Here is a 21147-nt window from a genome sequence, read left to right as displayed (position 1 = left end):
GCCCTGCATCAGGCTCCCTGCTTGGCAGGAAGCCTGCTTCTCCCTTTCCCACTACCCCTGCTTATGTTCCCTCTCTCACTGTCTCTCTCTCTCTCTGTCAAACAGATAAATAAAATCTTAAAAAAAAAAAAAAAAGAGTACACTTACCATGATGAGCACTGAATGAGCACTCAATAATGTACAGAACTGTCAGATTACTATTAAGAAACAAAAAAGATATCCTACTGCATTAGAGCATATCTGTCAATGATATATCTGAAAGGGGGTTAATATCCAAAATATATAAAGAAGTTATACAACTCAACACCAACAAAAAAGGTGACTGGAAAATGGACAGAGGATCTGAATAAACATTTTTCCAAAGATGACATATACAGATAGCCAACAGACACATGAAAAGATGCCAAACGTCACTAATCATCAGGGAAATATGCAAATCAGAAACAGTGAGATACCACCTCATACCTATCAGAATGGCTAGAATCAAAAGAACAAAAAATAACAAGTGTTGGCAAAGATGTGGAAAACAAAGAATCTTTGGGCACTGCTGGTGGGAATGTTAAATTGTTCTAATCACAGTGGAAAACAGTATGGAAGTTCTCAAAAAATTAAAAGCGGAATTCAGAAGAAAACAAGATAACCTTATTTACATATAATAAAAAGTTCTTTATTCCTCAAAAAAAATTAAAAATAGAAATACCATATGATCCAATAATTCCATGACCAGGTAATGGGATTCAAAAAGATACACGCACATCCTTTGCTTATACCAGCTTTATTTATAAGAGCCAAGATATGAAAGCAACCCAAGTGGCCACTGACAGATTAATAAAGAAGATGTGTTACATATAGACACATGGAATGGAAAGGAATACTCAATGGAATATTATGCAGCCATATAAAAGGACAAGAACTTGCCATTTACAACAACATAGATAAACCTACAGGATATTATTACACTAAGTGAAATAAGTCAAACATCTTCTTATGCGTAAAATCTAAAAAATAAATGAATAAGCAAGCAAAAAGCAGAATCAGACCTATAAATAAAGAGAACAAACCAATGGTTGCTAAAGAGGAGGGACATGGGGGTAAAAGCAAAATGGGTAAAGGGGAGTAGGAGATACAGTCTTCCAGTTATGGAAAGAATAAGTTATGGGAATTAAAAGATACAGCAGAGGGAATATAGTCAATGGCATTTTAATAGCATTATATGGTGACAGATGATAGCTACACTTGTAGTGAGCATAGCATGACACAGAGTTGTTGTGTCATGTTGTACAGGTTATATAGCTGAGACTAATCCAACACTGTGTTCTCAACTGTACTCTAATAAAGAGACAGAGATACATGATAAAAAGATTTATCCAAAATATATAAAGAACTCTTAAAGTCAACAATAAGAAAACAAATGAATTGATTTTAAAAAGAGCCAGAAACCTGACACCTCATCAAAAAAGATATACAGATAGCAAGTGAGCATAAGAAAAGAAGCTCCACATCCTATGTCAGCAGAGGAATGAAAATTTAAACAGTGAGATACCACTACACACCTATTATCATGGCCAATATCCAGAACAATTACAACACCAAATGCTGGTGAGGATGTAAAGAAAAAGGAACTCTCAAGTCACTCGTGGCACTAGAAGACCGTTTGGCACTTTCCTATAAACATACTCCTACCATATTTTCCCACAATCATGCTCTTTGAAAGTGAAAAATTACATCCACAAAAAAACCTGCACATGGATGTTTATAGAAGCTTTATTCCTAATTCCCAAAACCTGGAAGCAACCAAGATGTCCTTTTGTAGGTAAATGGATAAATAAACTGTGGTATATCCAGTCAATGAAGTAATATTCAGCCCTAGAACGAAATCAGTTATCAAGCCTTGGAAAGACATGGAAGAATCTTAAATACATATTACTAAGTGAAAAAAGCCAGCCAGAAAAGGGTACATACTGTAAGATTCCAACTATATGACATTTCAAAAAAGGTGAAAGTATGGACACAGTCAAAAGATCAGTGGCTGCAAGGGGCTGGAGGGTGGGAAGGATGAATAGCTGGAAAACAGAGGACATTCCGGGCAGTGATTTTCTGTAAGATACTATCATGGTGGATACATGTCATTATACATGTATCCAAACCACAGAACACACACCACCACGACTATGAAGTTTGAGTGATAATTATGTGTCAGTGTAGGTTCACTGATAGTAACAAACTTAACACTTTGTTGAGAGGTGTTGATAATAGGGGAGGCTAGATATGTGTGGGAATAGGGGATATATGGGTTATCTCCCTCTCAATTTTGCTGTGAATCTGAAACTGCTCTAAAAAATATAATGTCTTAAGATGTTTCTAAAAAAAGACATGGAGGAAACTTTAAAGCATATTACTATTAAAGAAGTCATCTGAATAAGCTACAAACTGTATGATTCCAACTATATACAACATTCTAGAAAAGGTGAAACTATGGAGATAGTAAAAAGATTAGTAGTTGCTGGGCTTGACAGGAAGGGGGAATAAACAGGCAGAACACAGAGAATTTTCAGGGTAGTGAAACTATTCTACAGGATCCCATAACATTAAATATTTTTAAAAACCCATTAAATACAACCTTATAACACCAAGAGTGAACTCCAATGTCAACTATGGACTTTGGGCAATAATGGTGTTTCAGTGTAGGTTCATAGCTTGTAATAAATGTACCACTCTGACAATGGTACTAGAGGGTACACTGGAAATCTCTGTACCTTCCATTCAATTTTGCTGCAAATCTAACTGCTCTAAAATATAAAGATTAGCAGTTACCAGAGGCAAGGGAGGAGTGCGGAGTGGGGAAAAAAATGGATAAACTGGTTTTGTTTTGGTTTAAGTTCACGTAAGCTGCATTTTAAAAAAATAAATAAGAGCTAGTTGTCTGCCACTTGACTGCCAAACAAAATTTCCCCACCCACACAGCACTTAAATTTACCCATTTATCTATTCCTTCTTTAATTTTTGTGTGTGGGAACTTCTTTTGGGTGTTCACTTCCTAAAAATGGAAATGCACAAATTTACTTACAAATTTTCAAAATTGAGTATTTATGAAAATGTCAGTGCAAAACATGTATTATTTGTAGGTTCTAAACTAGAAAGTACAATTCCATTCTAGTGAACAGCTATCACCTCTAAAACTTCATTTTAAATTTTATTAATTTTTTAAAAACTGCCTATCTCATTAAAAAGAAAGGCCTCAAATAAATTCTGTCCTCTCATACCTTAAAAAAATTAGAAAAAGAAGAATGGAGTAAACCAAGAAGTGGGAAGGAAAAAAATAAAATCAGAGCAGAAAAACTAAAACTACTGAAAACTAAAATATAAAATTAAGATCCAACAGAGAAGATCAATGAATACAAAAGCTAAAAATTTAAGATCAATAAAATTCAAAACCTCTAGCAAGCTTAGACTTTCTAGAAAAGAAAAAAAGATACAAATTGTCAAAGGTACCTCAAGAATAGATAACCTAAATAGTCCTCTAGCTATTAAGGAAATGGATTATAGTTTAAAAACTTTCCCAAGAAAAACTCTAAGCCCAAATGGCTTTAAAAGTAAATCCTACCGGACATTAAGAAATAATACCAAATCTAGACAAACTTTTCCAGAAAACTGAACAAAACTGAACATCTAGCAACTTAATCTGAGGCCAGCAATTATTTTTGCAAACAAATCCAAAGACATTCTAAGAAAAGAAAACTACATAGGTGCCCAGGTGGCTCAGTCAGTTAAGCGTCTGACTCTTGACTTCAGCTCAGATCATAATCTCAGGGTGGTGAGATCAAGCCCTTGTTAGGTCTCTGTGCTTGTCATGGAGTCTGCCTGAGATTCTCTCTCTCTCCCTCTGCCTCTGCCCATCCCCAGACTCACACATGTGAACTCTCTGTCTTTCTCTCTCAAAACAAATAAATGACATCTTAAAAAAAAAAAAAGGAAAGAAAGAAAGAAAGAAAAATATAGTCCAAGATCCCTCATGAATACGGATGCAAAAATTCCTTTAAATTTCAAAAAACCGAATTCAATAATATTTAAAAATGGTAATGTATCAAGGCTAGGATTTATCCCAGGAATACAAGTTTGGCTTAACCAGGGCAGGGGGGCAGGGGGAGGAGATATCAGTCAATGCACTTCACCATATTAACAGATTAAAAAAGAAAAAAATAACTATAATATAGAAAAATTACTTGACAAAATCTAATGTCCATGGCTGATAAAAAACTCTCAGCAAACTAGGAGTAGAAAGATACTTCCTAAACATCATATATAATGTTAAAGGATTACTTTCCCCCAGGGCACCTATGTGGTTCAGTTAGTTCAAATGTGGGATTCTTCATTTCAACTCAGGTCATAATCTCAGGGTCATGAGACTGAGCCCTCTCATGGAGCTCTAAGATTCTCTCCCTCTGCCCTTCCCTCTTCTCATGTTCTCTCTATCTCTAAAATAAATAAAATCTTTAAAAAAATTTTTTTTCAAAGTAATTGTACAAAGCAAACATGCTCACTCTCACCACTTAAATATTTAACAATATAATAAGAAATAAGGGGCAGATGAGAAAGGATAAAGTACAATTATCTTATTAGTAGTTGCCATGATCATATGGGAAAATCCCACGGGATCAGTTAAGCTACTGGAAATAAAATTTCAGCAAGTTTGCAAGATACCAGATAAACATAAAAAAATTTAAAAATGTATTTCTATGTACTAGTAAGGAACAATCAGAAATTGACCTTTTAAAAAAAGATCATAATAGTATCAAAAAACATCAAATATTCAGGGTTGGAGCTGAAAAAGATGTACAAAACCTGCACACTTGCTGCTAAGATAAAGAAATAAATGAAGAGATGTATTCCTTTCATGAATCAGAAGACTCAATATTGTTAAGACACCAATTCTCCCTCAATATGATTTGTAGACTCAATGCAGTTTAAATCAAAATACAGGCAGTTTTATTTCTACAACCTGACAATCTGATTCTAAAATTCACATAAAAACAGAACAATTCTATGTTGATAGCCATAATGACTCTGAAATAGAAGAATTAAGTCAGAAGATGGATCCTAACTGACCTAACTGGTTATTATAAAGCTACAGTAATCAAGTTAGTGCGGTATTAAACGTAAAAGCAGATAAACAGATCAATGGAGAACTGATACATACATGGTCAAATGGGTTTCAACAAATATAGGTAAAGGCAATTCAGTGGAGAAAGGACAGTCTGTCCCAAATGTGGGCCTAGAAAAACCAGTTATCTATATAATTCAATAGATAAGTCATTTAATAAGTGGACTTAGATGAATAACTCATATATGCAAAATTTAACACAAAATGGATTACAGGCCTAAATGTGAAACATAAAAAATATAAAATTTACAGAAGAAAACATATTTTTAAATGTATATACTGAACATGTAATTAACATGGGGGTCATGGGTTCAGGTCCCACACTGGGCTCCACGTTAGACATGAAGTCTACCTTAAAAACAAAAGTCTGTTTAAGTCACTGAGTGGGAAAAATACTTGCAAAAATAATGTATCTGATAAAGGACTTGTATCCAGAACACATAATGGCTCACAAAATGCAGTATTAAGAAAACAAACAGGGGCGCCTAGGTGGCTCAGTGGGTTAAAGCCTCTGCCTTCAGCTCAGGTCATGGTCTCAGAGTCCTGGGATCGAGTCCCACATCGGGCTCTCTGCTCAGCAGGGAGCCTGCTTCCTCCTCCCTCTCTCTCTGCCTGCCTCTCTGCCTACTTGTCATCTCTATCTGTCAAATAAAATTTTAAAAATCTTAAAAAAAAAAACAAAACAAACAAGCCAGGGATGCCTGGGTGGCTCAGTTGGTTAAGCGTCTGCCTTCGGCTCAGGTCATGATCCCAGGGTCCTGGGATCAAGTTCCACATCGGGCTCCTTGCTCAGCGGGAAGCCTGCTTCTCCCTCTCCCCCTGCCTGCTGCTCCCCTGCTTATTGTGCTTGGTCTCTGACAAATAAATAAAATCTTTTTAAAAAAAAGAAATAAAGAAAACAACAAGCCAATAAAAAAGTGCAAGTAGTGGATAGATCTGAGCAGACCTTCACCAAAGAAAATAAAGAATGTCAAACATGCACATGGAAAGGTGTTCAACATAAAGCAGTCATTAAAGAAATGCAGACTGAAACCACAATGAGAAACTACAGCATTCACACCATTCACACTAGGAATTGTAAAATTACAATGACTGAGCATTCCAAGTGTTGCAGACAATGTAGAGGACAAGGAACTCTGGTACACTACCAAAAGTATCATCAAATGGTACAATTATTTTCGAAAATAGTGGAATACTGTCTTTAAAAATTAGGATGTACTTACCATGTGACCTAGTTATTCCATTCCTGGGTATTTATGCAAGAAAAATATGTCTGTAAAAAGATTTGTATAATGTTTCCAGTAGCTTTATTTGTAATAGTCTAACTGGAAAACAATCTGAATGTCCATCAATTGCTGAATGGATAATCAGAGTTATGTCCACATATTAGAAAGTAGTCAGCAATAAAAAGAAATAAGCTACTGATACACACAACACAGATGAATCTCAAAATACTTACACTGAGTGAAAGGAGTCAGATAAAAAAAGTGTACATACTGTATGTTTCCCATTTTTAACATTCTAGAAAGTTCAAACTAGAACTTTCAGGTCATCTTATGACTCAACACGACAGCTAGTCCTCATACTATCATGACATGGTTGACTTTTCTTTCTTTAACTTGGCTTCCAGCATATTCACATCCTCTTGGTTTACTTCCAAATCTTGACCTCTTCTTCTCAGTCTTGTTTACTGGTTTCCCCTTTTCTTTCCCCAATGCCAGCCCTAGGGCTTCCTAAGACCTCTTATCCTCCCTACCTACACTCGTCACTCTATTGGCACCCACTCTTATGGCTTAAAGTAAACTCCATAGAGAGACAATTCCCAAATTTATGTCCAAAGTCTGGACCTCTTTCCCAAATGCCAGACTATGCATGCCACTGGCTAATTAACACTTCTACTTGGATGTCTAATAAATATCTTAACCCTAATGTAGGCTGAAGAGCCTGCCAAGACGTCCACATCCTAATCCCTGAAACCTGAATCCCTGAAATATGTTATGTTACATGGCAAAAGGGCCTTTGCTAATGTAACTAAGGTTACACACTTCAAAAAAGAAAATTATCCCAGATAATTATCCCAGATTTTTCAAGCAGGCCCAATCTAATCTCATGAACCCTTGAAGAGAACTTTTTCTGGCCAGAAGCAGAAGAGATGCAATAGAAGAAAGATCCCAAGGGTGGTAGGATTCAACAAGCCACTGCTGGCTCTGAAATGGAGAGGCACATGTGCAAGGACTGAAGAGAACCTCTGGAACTGAAGGGCAGACCCCAGTTGAGAGCCAGAAAGGAAATGGGCATAAATCTAACCACCTGAATGAGCTTAGAAGCACTTGCTCCTATGGCCAGGTGAGAACCCAGGGCATCCAACCCCTTGATTTCACCTTTGAGAGACCCAGAGTAATCACGTGAGCCCACCCAGTCTTCTGGCCTACAGAACAAGAACATAGTAAGCTTATATATTTTTTTAAACTGTTAAATTTGTTCCAACAGCAGGAGAATACAAGTACCATATCCAAAACTGAATTCTTCATCTTGCCCTCAACTTACCACACCCACAGCCTTTACCATCTTTGTTAATAGCAATTCCATCCCTTCTAGTTACTGGCCCAATACCCTTGGACTCTTCTTTGAATCCTCTCTCTCTCTCATCTTCTTTATGAGAAAGCTACTTTTAAACATACTCAGAATCTGATTACCTCTCACCACCTCCACTGTTCACACCATCTCTCTCTGCATTACTGTAATTATCTCCTAATGGCCTCCCTACTTGCATCCTTGACTCTCTACAGTCTATCTGCAATGAAGAGCCAGAGATCCTTACAGTACCTGAGAGAGATCATATTACATCTCGGTTCAAAACACCAATGGCTCACTTTTCATTCAAACTAAAAAACCAAGCATTTCCACTGGCTTACAGAACCCTACATGAATGGCCCCTTGCCCAGCCTCCTACTGTACTTCCACCTCACTCCTGCTACCTGTGTCGTCACTGTCTTTCCCTGTCTCCATTTATTTTCATATTTGTATACAATAATAATCTTATTAATATTTAACACTTACTATAATAACTATAATACTTCCAGAAAATTATATAATGAACCAGATTTTATTATGGTTGCTTTGCCTATACTATCTCACTCAATTCCAATAATTATTTCTCCCACTTTACAGAAGATGAAACTGAGGTGCAAAGAGGTTAATTAACCTAACAGCTCTTTCAGTAAGTGGTGAAGCCAGAATTCAAAATCACAGGTGGACAAAACCCACTCTACAACCCGAATTCTTTTTTATTTGAACACTGTGTTTTATTTTATTTTTATTTTTCCTAAAATATTTTATTTACTTATTTGTCAGAGAGAGAGAAAGAGCAAGCACGCAAGCAGGCACAGGGGCAGGCAGAGGCAGAGAGAGAAGCAGGCTCCCGGCTGAGTAAGAAACCCAATGCAGGACTTAATCCCAGGGCCCTGGGATCACGACCTGGGCCAAAGGCAGCAGCTTAACCAACTGAGCCACCCAGGCGTCCCTACAGCCCAAATGCTTAATCTCAATGATGCCCTCCCCAAGCGGTTAGGCTTACTTAATTATTTTTCAAAAACAAGTATAGAATAAACAGAAAGTAGGATAAAGGACTAAGAAATAGGAATCCTAAATTGCTTAATGTAGGGTTAAAGAGGTAGGAAAAGTTAAAGGGAACCAGGACACTGAGAATAAGAACATTTCTTAAAGGTAAAAAACCAGCACACAATTAGTTCTTATATAAAACAAAATATGGCACTTAAAACTTACTTTCTCTGTGGTAACAGTCAAAGAAGGAACCAATGCAGGTGACGGTTCTGGTTGCTTCTTATGTTTCTGTTTGTGTTTGTCCTTTTCTTTATATTTCTAGAAATGAATAGAAATAAGATCCAATTTAAATATAAATTATAACCATATATGTAGAATAAAGATGAGTTTCTTCCGTAATTCTGTTTGGTAATTCAAATGTTAAAGAATACTTGTCAAAAAATAAAATGATTACTTCTGCTGATTATGCTTTATTATTTTATAAACAATACTAGTAATATGACATTACTAGTGTTAAGTTAAAGTGACTTCAACATACTTACTCTTTTTTTTTTTTAAAGATTTTATTTATTTACTTGAGAGAGAGACAGTGAGAGAAAGCATGAACGAGGAGAAGGTCAGAGAGAGAAGCAGACTCCCCATGGAGCTGGGAGCCCGATGCGGGACTCGATCCCAGGACTCCAGGATCATGACCTGAGCCGAAGGCAGTCGTCCAACCAACTGAGCCACCCAGGCGTCCCTCAACATACTTACTCTTAACCAACCTCAAATTATATATAAACAACTAAAGCCCATAATCATTTGCTACATTTATACCTGGCAAACTGTATTTTCTTCTTGTTAAAGACACCAAATACTTCTGTGTACATTTTATGAACTGCACTTTAAAATTTAAATAGCAGTCTAACATGCAGTATCACATTAGAACAGTGTCAGATTCTGTATCACTATCCATTAAATTCTATGGCCCACAAACTAGAAACTCAGGCAATAAATTCTTTCCTAGGTTTACTGGGAAAATGAATGAATTGGGGGGTCTGGGTGGCTCAGTCTGTTAGGAATCTGACTTTTGATTTTGGCTCAGGTCATGATCTCGGATTCATTAGATTGAGCCCAGAGTCAGGCTCTGTGCTCTGTGGGGAGTCTACCTAAAATTTCCCTTCCTCTCCCTCTGCCCTTGCTCACTTACATGTGTGCTCTTCTCTCTCTCTTTCCAAACATAAATAAATAAATAAATAAATAAATCTTTAAAAAAGGAAATGAGTGAATCAGCTACATCTAACAAAAAATAGATACTCTGGGGGCGCCTGGGTCGCTCAGTGGGTTAAAGCCTCTGCCTTCAGCTCAGGTCATGATCTCAGGGTCCTGGGATCGAGCCCCGCATCGGGCTCTCTGCTCGGCAGGGAGCCTGCTTCCTTGTCTCTCTCTGCCTGCCTCTCTGCCTATTTGTGAACTCTGTCAAATAAATAAATAATATCTTTGAAAAAAAAAAATAGATACTCTGAAGTTGTGGTGTGCTACTTTCACTCTGAAGTACTAAAACTGATGAACTGAATATAAGAAAGAATTAAATTAATTATAGTTAATTACATATTAGGAGCCAACTTTATTTAACAACAAAAAATTTTAACCAAATTTTTTTCAATTGTTTGAATCAGTATGCAAGAATCAGTATTGGGTGTGAAATTTACTATCATTTAAAGAGTTACATTTTAATTGCAACAGATTTTAATAATGATCCACCAATCATGCCTCTGTTTCTTTGTACTAGGATGTCACTGCTCCTTCCATCATAAGATGTCCTCTTCTCCACACACATAAACCTGGGTTAGTTTTGTGACTTGCTTTAGCCAAGAGGATACGGCACAGTGATGTACAAGTTCAGGAGCTCAAGGCTTTAAAAAATCTTAAATGGCTTCCACCTTTGCCCTTTGGATTCCAGCCACCATGTAAATAATGAGTTTATATTCTCTGACAGAGAAGCCAAGTAGACAATGAGACCCTATGGAGAAGAACTGAAGTACCCAACCTTATAGAGGCGCCAGACATGCGAATAAGACTATCTTGCTGGAATTATTTAGTAAAACAACTTAAAAATGTCAAAAGAATATTATAACATAACATAACATAACATAACATAACATAACATAACATAACCCTATTTTACTCTACCCCACCAGCCACCAGTTGAATGTAGCCTCACAGGTAAACCCAGCTGATACCACATGAAAAAAAGATGCGTTGTTCCTGCTAAGCCCTGCCTGTTATAAGCCACTGTAAGTTATGGGATGCTTTCTCAATTAACAGTAGCTAACTGAATCAGGACTAGAATCCACAACTGAGTAGTAAGAGTTTAAAAAAGTATAAATTACAATCTAATTTATAAATATGAGGTTCAAATGACCCTGGATCTATACATTCTATATCAGTATTTTTCTCCCAGAAAGACAATAAAGAAGGCTTTTCTGTCCGTCCTGTTCTACTTCCCAAAATGGCTTTTATTCATCAACAGTAAGAGAACTGGAATGATTTGATAGTAAATGACCCAAGAAGGTAAACAAACACTTAAAACATGGAAACTATTTGAAATAAAAGGCAAAGTATGCACATGTACATATATAAAAGTGTGAACATACTCATGGGATTATACAGAACTCTGGTCCCATGTGAGAGATCAAGAAATGTATCCTAAGATGAGGACTGCAAATGTTCAGTGGAAACAGACTGAACACATTAAATTATTAGTCTATAAAATATGAATGAGAGCAGTCTGATTACTTTCATTACTTTGAATTATATACAGAGGACAACTTATGAGATTTTACCCTGGAAACAGTCTGGGGGTTTCTCAAAAGGTTAAAAATAGAACTACCCTATGACCCAGCAATTGCACTACTAGATACTTACCCAAAGGATACAAAATTACTGATTTGTAGGGCCACATACACCCTGATGTTTAAAACAGCATTATCAACAAACTGTGGAAAAGAGCCCAAATGTCCACAGACTAATGAATGCATAAAGTTGTGATACACAGGGGCGCCTGGGTAGCTCAGTGGGTTAAAGCCTCTGTCTTCAGCTCAGGTCATGATCCCAGGGTTCTGGGATCAAGTCCCACATCAGGCTCTCTGCTCACCGGGGAGCCTGCTTCCTCCTCTTTCTCTCTCTGCCTGCTTCTCTACCTACTTGTGGTCTCTCTTCCAAGTAAATAAATAAAATCTTTTAAAAAAAAAAAAAGTGATACACACACACCGAGGAATATTACTCAACCACAAAAAGGAATGAAACTTTGACATTTGCATGATGTAGATTGAGCCAGAGTATTATTTAAGTGAAATAACTCAGAGAAATAAAAATACCGTATATGACTGACACATGTGAGTTAAGAAACAAATGAAGATGGGGGGAGGGTGGGAGGGAGGCAAATCAAGAAACAGATTCCTCTTTAGAAAACAAACTGAGGGGGCACCTGGGTGGCTCAGTGGGTTAAGCTGCTGCCTTCAGCTCAGGTCATGTTCTCAGGGTCCTAGGATCGAGTCCTGCATTGGCTCTCTGCTCAGCAGGGAGCCTGCTTCCCTCTCTCTCTCTCTGCCTGCCTCTCCGTCTACTTGTGATTTCTCTCTGTCAAATAAATAAATAAATAAAATCTTAAAAAAAGAAAGAAAGAAAGAAAACAAACTGAGGGTTACTGGAGGGGATATGAGTAGGAAAATGAGCTTAAACAGGTGATGGGGATTAAGTAGGGCACCTGTGATGAGCACTGGGTGTTGTATGAAGTGACAAATCACTATTTCTACAGCTGAAACTAATATTACACTGTATGTTAACTAACTAGAATTCAAATAAAAATCTGGAGAAGGATTTAAAAGAGAGAAAGAGACACAGGCTGATTTTAATATATCAATAGAACAAAATGAGTTTCCAGAAAAAGACTCAATTATATGTAAATAGGAAGGGTTTCCAAATCTGTAGAAAACAGCTAAAATTACAAAATAATGGTAGTAGAAAAACTGTTAAATAATTTGGGGGAAAATATCTTACTCAAAATAAAACAAAATCCAGATGGATTATTTAAACCATTATGTGACAATTGAAATAATCCAGAAGTCTGGCAGGAAATATTTTTGAAATCTTTAACTTTTAGGAAGAAAAGACTCTTCCAAGTATTAAAAGAAAGTAAAAATTTAGAAAGGGAAAAGCCGTTTTAGTTATTCAAATTTAAAATGCTTCTACATCAATTTAAAAACAATTAAAAAGCAAAATACTAGAAAATGAGTAAAATTAATATGTCCTATATATTAGCACTATTTAAACTTTTTTACAGATAAAAAAAATACCTACATAAATGCCAAAGAATAATGTACAAAGAACTCATGAAATAAAGAGTCACTAAACAACACAAAATGTGCAACTCAACTATTAAAAAAGTAAAAGTAGTATTTTTCTCTCACCTAGTGATCAAAATTGTTGGGTTTTGTATTTTGTGATGTTTTTTATAAGACCCAATGTTGAAATGAGCACTTGCATACATCAGAGAGATTATAAATATGTGAAGGACAATTTTAAAAGCAAGCATTAGAAACCATAAAAATGCCTTTTGTCCTAGTAATTTCACTTCCAGGAGGTAAACAAAAAAATAACTTTTTTAAAGATTTATTTGTCAGAAAGAGAGAGAGGGAGAGAAAATGAGAGCACACAAGCAGGGGGAGTGGCAGGCAGAGGGAGAAGTAGGAAAGCCCAATGTGGGAATCGATCCTAGGACTAGGAGCTGAAGGCAGATGCTTTACCAACTGAGCCACCAACGCATCCATGAACAAAGGTTTAAATAAGTTGTGGTGTGGTGTGGTTTATTACAGTACTATTTGCAATAAGAAAAAAACCTGAAAACAATCTGAATATGCAAGAACAGAGATGTGGTTGAAAAAATTACTATAAAACCATATAACGGCCATTAAAATAAGTATATTCTGAAGGACTACTTGGAGATTTAGAAAAATGGTTAATATGAGTTTGTTTTTTAAATGTATTATGCATGAACAGAAACAGCCAGAAGGAAATAAATAATACTGAATATTTTTTATGTAAAGCCATATGTAAAGGTCAAGACAACCAGTGTCACTCCCAACTGAATCAGTGTGCACAATTAACAATAAAAATAATCAGAATTATACAAACATATAAATTATCACATTTAATCCTCAAAAGAGCCCTACGATGACCCATTTTTATAGATCAGAAACAAATCATTTAAACAACCACAAAGTAAACTCTTTTATCTACGCCCCCAAAGAAACTGAACTAAACTTTTAAAAAGCAGACTTTTTTCAACTAAAAAAAAATAGATAAGGTATCCATGATGAGAAATTTTAACATGGAAATTTGAAAGAGTGGGGAAAGGAAGGAATGAGAAGGAAGGAGAGAAGGAAGAGAGAGAAAAATGTCTATTTTAAAGTAGCTTTAGTTCCAGGATGAACTTTCTTTCCATGTAAAGAAACTAAGGAATGGGGCACCTGGGTGGCTCAGTGGATTAAGCCCCTGCCTTTGGCTCAGGTCATGATCTCAGTGTCCTGGGATCGAGCCCCACATCGGGCTCTCTGCTCAGCAGGGAGCCTGCTTCCCCCTCTCTCAGCCTGCCTCTCTGCCTACTTGTGATCTCTCTCTCTGTCAAATAAAATAAATAAAATCTTAAAAATAAAACCTAAGGAATGAATTATACAGGAGTTTTTAGATTTAGAGTTTCCATGTGCAAACTGAAAAGAGTGAAGAAATTCTTAAAGGAAAATTAAAGGAGAAGAAAGTAGAGATAATATTTAAATTCATTTCTTCAGACCCAAAGAAATTAAACAGATCTAAGAGAGTTCTGAAAGTACACATATAATCACTGAACCACTGATAGAAATGTTTAGGGTAAACCAGAAAGTAAATTCTAGAAGGAATGCAATCTCAAACAAGCTTGAGCTTACTTACCAGAAAAATTCTAGAGTAATTTTTTTAAAGATTTTTATTTATTTATTTATTTATTTGAGAGAGAGAGAGAGAGAGAGAGAGCGCATAAGCAAAGGGAGTGGCAGAAAGAGTGAGAAGCAGACTTCTCACTGAGCAAGGAGATCTACATGGGGCTCAATCCCTGGACCCCGGGATCATGACCTGAGCCATCCAGGCACCCCTAGAGTCAATTTTTTTCCTCCCCAGAGTAAATTTTTAACAAAGGCTAAAAACACTAGTATGTAGTAAAGAGTTTCATTAAGTGCCAAGAAGAGTTCATCAGGGAGCTGAATATTAGAAATTATTAGAAAGTAATACGTAGCCATAACATTAAAAAAAAAAAGAGTTATTTTAACATAATTCAATTCTGTGACAGAACTGAATTTCCAAAAAGAGTGCCTATGTTTAACTCTCAGCACTTAAAAAGGTGATGTGAAATCACATTATATTTTTCCAACGTTAAACAAGTGAAAAAGAAAACGAACAAAACCAGCAATCAATCAATCAATCAAACAAGAAAGCCAACAACAACTGAAATTGGGAAGATGAAAAAGACAGGTAATAATTCATTAAACAAAAACTGGCAACCAAGCAATGAAATAGATTTTAGAAACAGAGCAGAAATTGTCCCGGTCTGAGCTATAGGATTCAGCTATTAAATCTTACTATTTCCAATTCCTTAAAATTCTTAAAATACCACAAAAACTCCCAAATCTGGAAAGAGGAAATTGTTTTAGTTCTTTTTCTGCCTAAAGTGTAGGACCAGCTTCAGGGCAGAAATAGGAAAAAATAGGAAAGAAAGACATGAAGAGTGATGAGGTGCTAACTCTGAAAATCAAGGATCTAGGCTAAGAATGAATTATATAAAATCTGAGGGTATTCTCCCATAGGAATGAGAAACCCTGACACAGTAGAAAGATTAAAATCTAGTACAACACGTTTAATCAAGTTTAAAAAGAGATCTAAGCCTGGGTTTTTTTACCGAAAACTTGTATTGTCCTACCTGAGCTTTTATACTGAGGCCTTACCATTCCGTCTGGGTTCAGAAAGAGGCAAAACTACTTATTAGCCCTCACATACCTCAACAAAATAACAACCTTATATGAAACACCTACAGCAAATATCACACCCAATGGTGAAAAACTGAGAGCTTTCCCCTAAGGTCAAACAAGACAAGATGCCCACTCTCACCACTTTTATTCAACATAGTACTGGACGTTTTTGCCACAGCAATCAGATAATATAAATAAATAAATAAACAAACAAACAAACAAACAGCATCCAAACTGGCAAGGAAGAAATAAACTCTTTACAGAGGACATGTTGTTATACAAAGAAAACTTTAAAGACTCCACCAAAAAACTACTAGAACTGCTACTAAAGCTGCAGGATACAAAATCAATGAACAGAAATCTGCTGCATTCCCATACACTAATAATGAAGCAGCAAAAAGTGAAAATTAAGAAACAATCCCACTCACAATGCACCAAAAACAATTATCTAGAAATAAACTTAACCAAGAGGTGAAAAACCTGTACTCTGAAAACTGTAAAACACTGATTAAAGTCAAAAGAATGGAAAGAAGTGGAGAAACATTCCACACTCATGAACTGGAAGAACAAATATTGGTGAAACGTCTACACCACCCAAACCACTCTAAACATTTAATGCAATTCCTAACAAAATACCAATATTTTTCATAGAACTAGAACAATCCTAAAATTTATATGGAACCACAAAAGACCTCAAATAGCCAAGAAATGATGAAAAAGAAAAACTGAAGGTACCATATTTCCAGATTTCAAGTTATATTATAAAGCAATTAGTAATTAAAACAGTATGGTACTGGCATTAAAAACAGATGCATAGAGGGCCGCCTGGGTGGCTCAGTGGGTTAAGCCGCTGCCTTCAGCTCAGGTCATGATCTCAGGGTCCTGGGATCGAGTCCCGCATCGGGCTCTCTGCTCAGCAGGGAGCCTGCTTCCTCCTCTGTCTCTCTGCCTACTTGTGATCTCTCTCTGTCAAATAAATTAAAAAAAAAAAAAAAATCTTAAAAAAAAAAAAAAACAGATGCATAGATCAATGGAATAGAACAGAAAATCCAGAAATAAATCCACAATTAGATGGTCAATTAAGAAGTGACAAATGAGGAAAAAGAAAGTATCTTCAATAAATGGCTTTGGGAAAATCAGACAGCCACATGCAAAAGAATGAAATGGGACCACTTTCTTTCACCATACACACACAAAAAAACCCTCAAAATTGATTAAAGACCTAAATGCGAAACCTCAAACCATAAAAATCCTTGAGGAGAACACAAGCAGAAATTTCTGCGACACCAACCATATCAACATTTTTCTAGATACGTCTCCTGAGGCAAGGGAAATAAAAGGAAAAAAAACACACTATTGGGACTATCTCAAAATATAAACCTTCTGAAGAGTGAAGGAAACAATCCAAACTAAAGGCAACCTACAGAATGGGAGAAGATATTTGCAAATGACATGTCTGATAAAGGGTTAGTATCCAAAACATATAAAAAACCGATACAGCTCAACTCCCAAAAACCAAATAATCCAACTAAAAGAGGCGAAAGACATGAACACACATTTTTCCAAAGAAGACATGTAAGTGACCAACAAACACATGAAAAGATGCTCAACATTACTCACATCAGGAAAATGCAAATCAAAACTACAACACCTCACACCGGTCAGAATGGCTAAATTCAAATACACACCAAAGAACAAACGTTGTCAAGGATATGGAGAAAAAGGAACCCTCTTGCACTGTTGGTAGGAATGCAAACTGGTGTACCACTCTGGAAAGCAGTATGGAGGCTCCTCAAAAATCAAAAATAGAACTCACCTATGATCCATTAACTGCATTTTTTGGTATTAATCCCAAAAATACCAAAACACTAATTCAAAGGAACACATGCTCCCCCAGGTTCATTGAAATATTACTTACAGTAGCCAAACTATGCAAGCAGCCCAAGCATCCATACACAGATGAACGGATAAAGAAGATGTGGTATATATTCACAATGGAGTATTATTCAGCCATAAAAAAAAATGAAATCTTGCCATTTGCAACAACATAAATGGGGTTAGGAAGTACAATGCTAACTAACAGGCAAAACAAATCAGTCAGAGAAGGACAAAAACCATAAGCTCTCAACTCACATCCAGAATTTAAGAAATAAATGAGCAAAGGGGGTGGGGGGGAAAGCAAGAGGGACAAACCAAGAAACAGACTCTTCACTACAGAGAACAAACTGATGTTCACCAGACAGTAAGTGAGTGGGGGGATGGATGAAATGGGGGACAGGATTAAAGAGTATACTTATCATAATGAAAAAAAAAATACTGCACCTTCAAACCCTAGTCTTAAAATGGTGAGAAGAGATACAAGAAATTACCTGAATCATAGTAGAGCAAATGCCTAAAAAGAACCTCCCAAGCGTGAGTAGGATGAAGAACTATTGCACAGCCAAAAAAAAACCAACATAAAGAGCATAACATGCATAAGATAACCAAAACTCTCAACCTAGGAGTAAACATAACTCAACATAAAGATATTTCTCAAAACTGCACCATACTAAATAAAACTTACTTTGAACATAAATTCATTAAAAAACTCAATAACGAAGCGACAAAACAGGGAAAAAAAATAAAAAATGAGGGACTGAGAACCAAAGTAATTTAAAGACTAAAAGAGAAGAGGTAAACAGAAATAGCAAGGAAAAGAATATACATTGTTGAAAATAAAAACACTGCTTAAAGACTTGAAATAACCACAGTATACAAATGAAAAACAGCAGATATTAAAGCAGTTGAGAAGAACTAATAGCGAGGATGCAGAGAGAGAGGCGAATCCTTTCACACTGTTGGTAGGAACACAAGCTGGCACAGCCACTCAATATTACTCAGCCATCAAAAACATAAAAAACATAAAATGTTGCCACTTGCAGTAACATGGATGAAACTAGAGGGTATTATGCTAAGTGAAATAAGTCAATCAGAGAAAAACAATCATATGACTTTGCTCATATGTGGAATATAAGAAACAAAACAGAGAAGCATAGGAGAAGGGCAGGCAAAATAAAACAAGACAAAATTAGAGAGGGAGATAAATCATAAGAGACTCAATCACAGGAAACAAACTGAGAACTCCTGGAGGGGAGAGGGTGGGGATATGGGATAACTGGGTGATGGACATTAAGGAGGGCACAGGATATAATGAGCACTGTGTGTTATATAAGACTGGTGAAAAACTGGAGTGCCTGGGTGGCTCAGTTGGTTAAGCATCTACCTTCAGCTCAGGTCATGATCCCAGGGTCCTCGGATGGAGCCCCACTTTGGGCTCTCTGCTCAGTGGGGAGCCTGCTTCTCCCTCTCCCTCTGCCACTCCCCTTGCTTGTGTTCTCTTTGTTGTATGAATAAATAAAATCATTAAAAAAAAACATTTTTTAAGTCTTAAAAAAAAAGACTGATGTATTCACTGAACTCTACCTGTGAAACTAGTAATATACTCTATGCTAATTAACTGAAAGTAAATTAAATTTTTAAAAGAGGAACTAATAGCTACAGAAAACAAAGATAATCAAACGTAAGGATAATTCATGTCCCTAAAGTAGAAAATCCAAGGAATGGGGAACAAAAGATGTATTCAAACATAAAAGCTGACAAAATTAACTGAAATAATGCATTCTGAAAAACTCTGTTACAGAATGTTTAACAGCAAGACTTATAATTAAACTTAGGAGAATGTAAGGGGGAAAGTGGGCAGGGAAGGGAACACTAGGGATTGTCTTTAGACCTCTCCACAGCAATATTCTCTCACATCCTCAAGTGGCCTCATACTCCAACCCAGAGAGGAACATGGGTGTGTCTATGTCAACTGAGATAAATTTATTCTCCTTAGTCACTGGCTGGTTTAGGTCTAGGAAAGGTTGAGGCTGGGTAATAGAAGGGGACATTTTCGGTGATATGGCTGTGAACATTCTTTTCTCTTTTTGTAAGATTTATTTATTTGAGAGTGCATGAGCACTCATGCACAAGTGGGGAGTGGGGCAGGGGAAGAGAATCTTGAAATAGAACCCCTGCTTGTGCACAGGGCCTCACATGGGGCTCAATATCATGACCCTGAGATCATGACCTGAGCTCAAGTCAAGAGTCAAAGTCTGTCACTTAACCAACTGCAACACCCAGGCACCCCCCTCCCCACAGTTCTTCCTTTGATTAATAAGGTACTCCCTTCCTGCCTTCAGATGCTCAAGTATTATGCCAAGACTTTGGAAGAACTGTAGTGACCTGGAAATTGTGCCTAGAAAACTCAAAAGAACCACAAAAAACACAACAATGTCCTACCACTGTTGGATTGGCTGTCGTTTTAATTAACCAATCCTGGAGAAGTCTAGCCTCTGAATTTAAGCAAAACAGCAAATTCCCTATTGCTTTAGCAATATTCTGTTATAGCCGAGAGCATCTCAACTGGAAAGATAATGTTTTTTGTTTGGTTTTGTAATCTATTATTAAACTTCAAATTGTATTTTAGGGAAATACTATCTCTTGTGGTAAGAAAATTTTCTTTGAAGTTCAATAATGTTACCTATTTTACTTCACTTTCTTTTTCTTCTATATAACCAACTAAATTTGACTTTAGTATTTTTTATATATTAATAGCATTACATCACCTTAACAAAATAACTTTTATCAATCTAACCATCCTTAGTTTTTCTATATGTATGTATAAAAATGACATCTAGAAAGCTTACTTAATAGTTATGATGGTTATTTCTGAATGGTGGAGACTGGAGTGGGTGTTGTTTTTTTAAATTAACTTAAAATTTTTAAAACGTTCTGCCTCATTTGAATTTTTTGTAATTACATATGGCGTAACAAAAAGGATGGCTAAAATTAGGTATACCAGCTATTCACCAAACCCATTTCTTTTTCTTACTAGGAATGTAACTAGATACTTCCCAGCTTCCTTTGCAGTTAATGTGGTCATTAGGTTCTAGCCAAATAAAACCTGAATGAAAAATGATGTAAACAAGTGTTGGAGACGGAGCGCCTGGGTGGCTCAGTGGTTAAACCTCTGCCTTTGGCTAGGGTCATGATCCCAGGGTCCTGGGATCGAGCCTCAATTGGGCTCTCTGCTCAGCAGGGAGACTGCCTCCTCCTCCTCTCTCTCTCTGCCTGCCTCTCTGCCTATTTGTGATCTGTCAAATAAATAAAAATTAAAAAAAAAACTCTCCAAGTTTTGGAGAGGATGTGGAGAAAGGGGGAACCCTCTTACACTATTGGTGGGAATGCAAGTTGGTGCATCCATTCACTTTGGAATACACTTTGGAAAACAGTGTGGAGATTCCTCAAAAAATTAAAAATAGAGCTACCCTATGACCCTGAAATTACACTACTGGGTATTTATCC

The 21147-nt window shown here is 36.5% G+C and overlaps 1 protein-coding gene across 28 annotated transcripts in view; it reads right to left on the bottom strand.

Moving 5' to 3' along the window:
• Positions 1-21147, bottom strand: part of MLLT10 (MLLT10 histone lysine methyltransferase DOT1L cofactor) — a 236449-nt gene that overhangs the window by 81238 nt on the left and 134064 nt on the right. For all 28 annotated transcript variants that reach the window (XM_082742092.1, XM_082742114.1, XM_082742116.1 and 25 more), the window contains one exon: positions 8948-9043. In XM_082742092.1, coding sequence (XP_082598218.1) covers positions 8948-9043 — 96 coding nt within the window. The remainder of the gene's footprint in view (positions 1-8947; positions 9044-21147) is intronic.

This window comes from Mustela nivalis (assembly GCF_964662115.1).
Source record: "Mustela nivalis genome assembly, chromosome: 7".
NCBI classification, from domain to species: domain Eukaryota; kingdom Metazoa; phylum Chordata; class Mammalia; order Carnivora; family Mustelidae; genus Mustela; species Mustela nivalis.
Note: the sequence above shows the minus strand (reverse complement) of the source record. Positions and strands in the feature narration are given on the sequence as shown.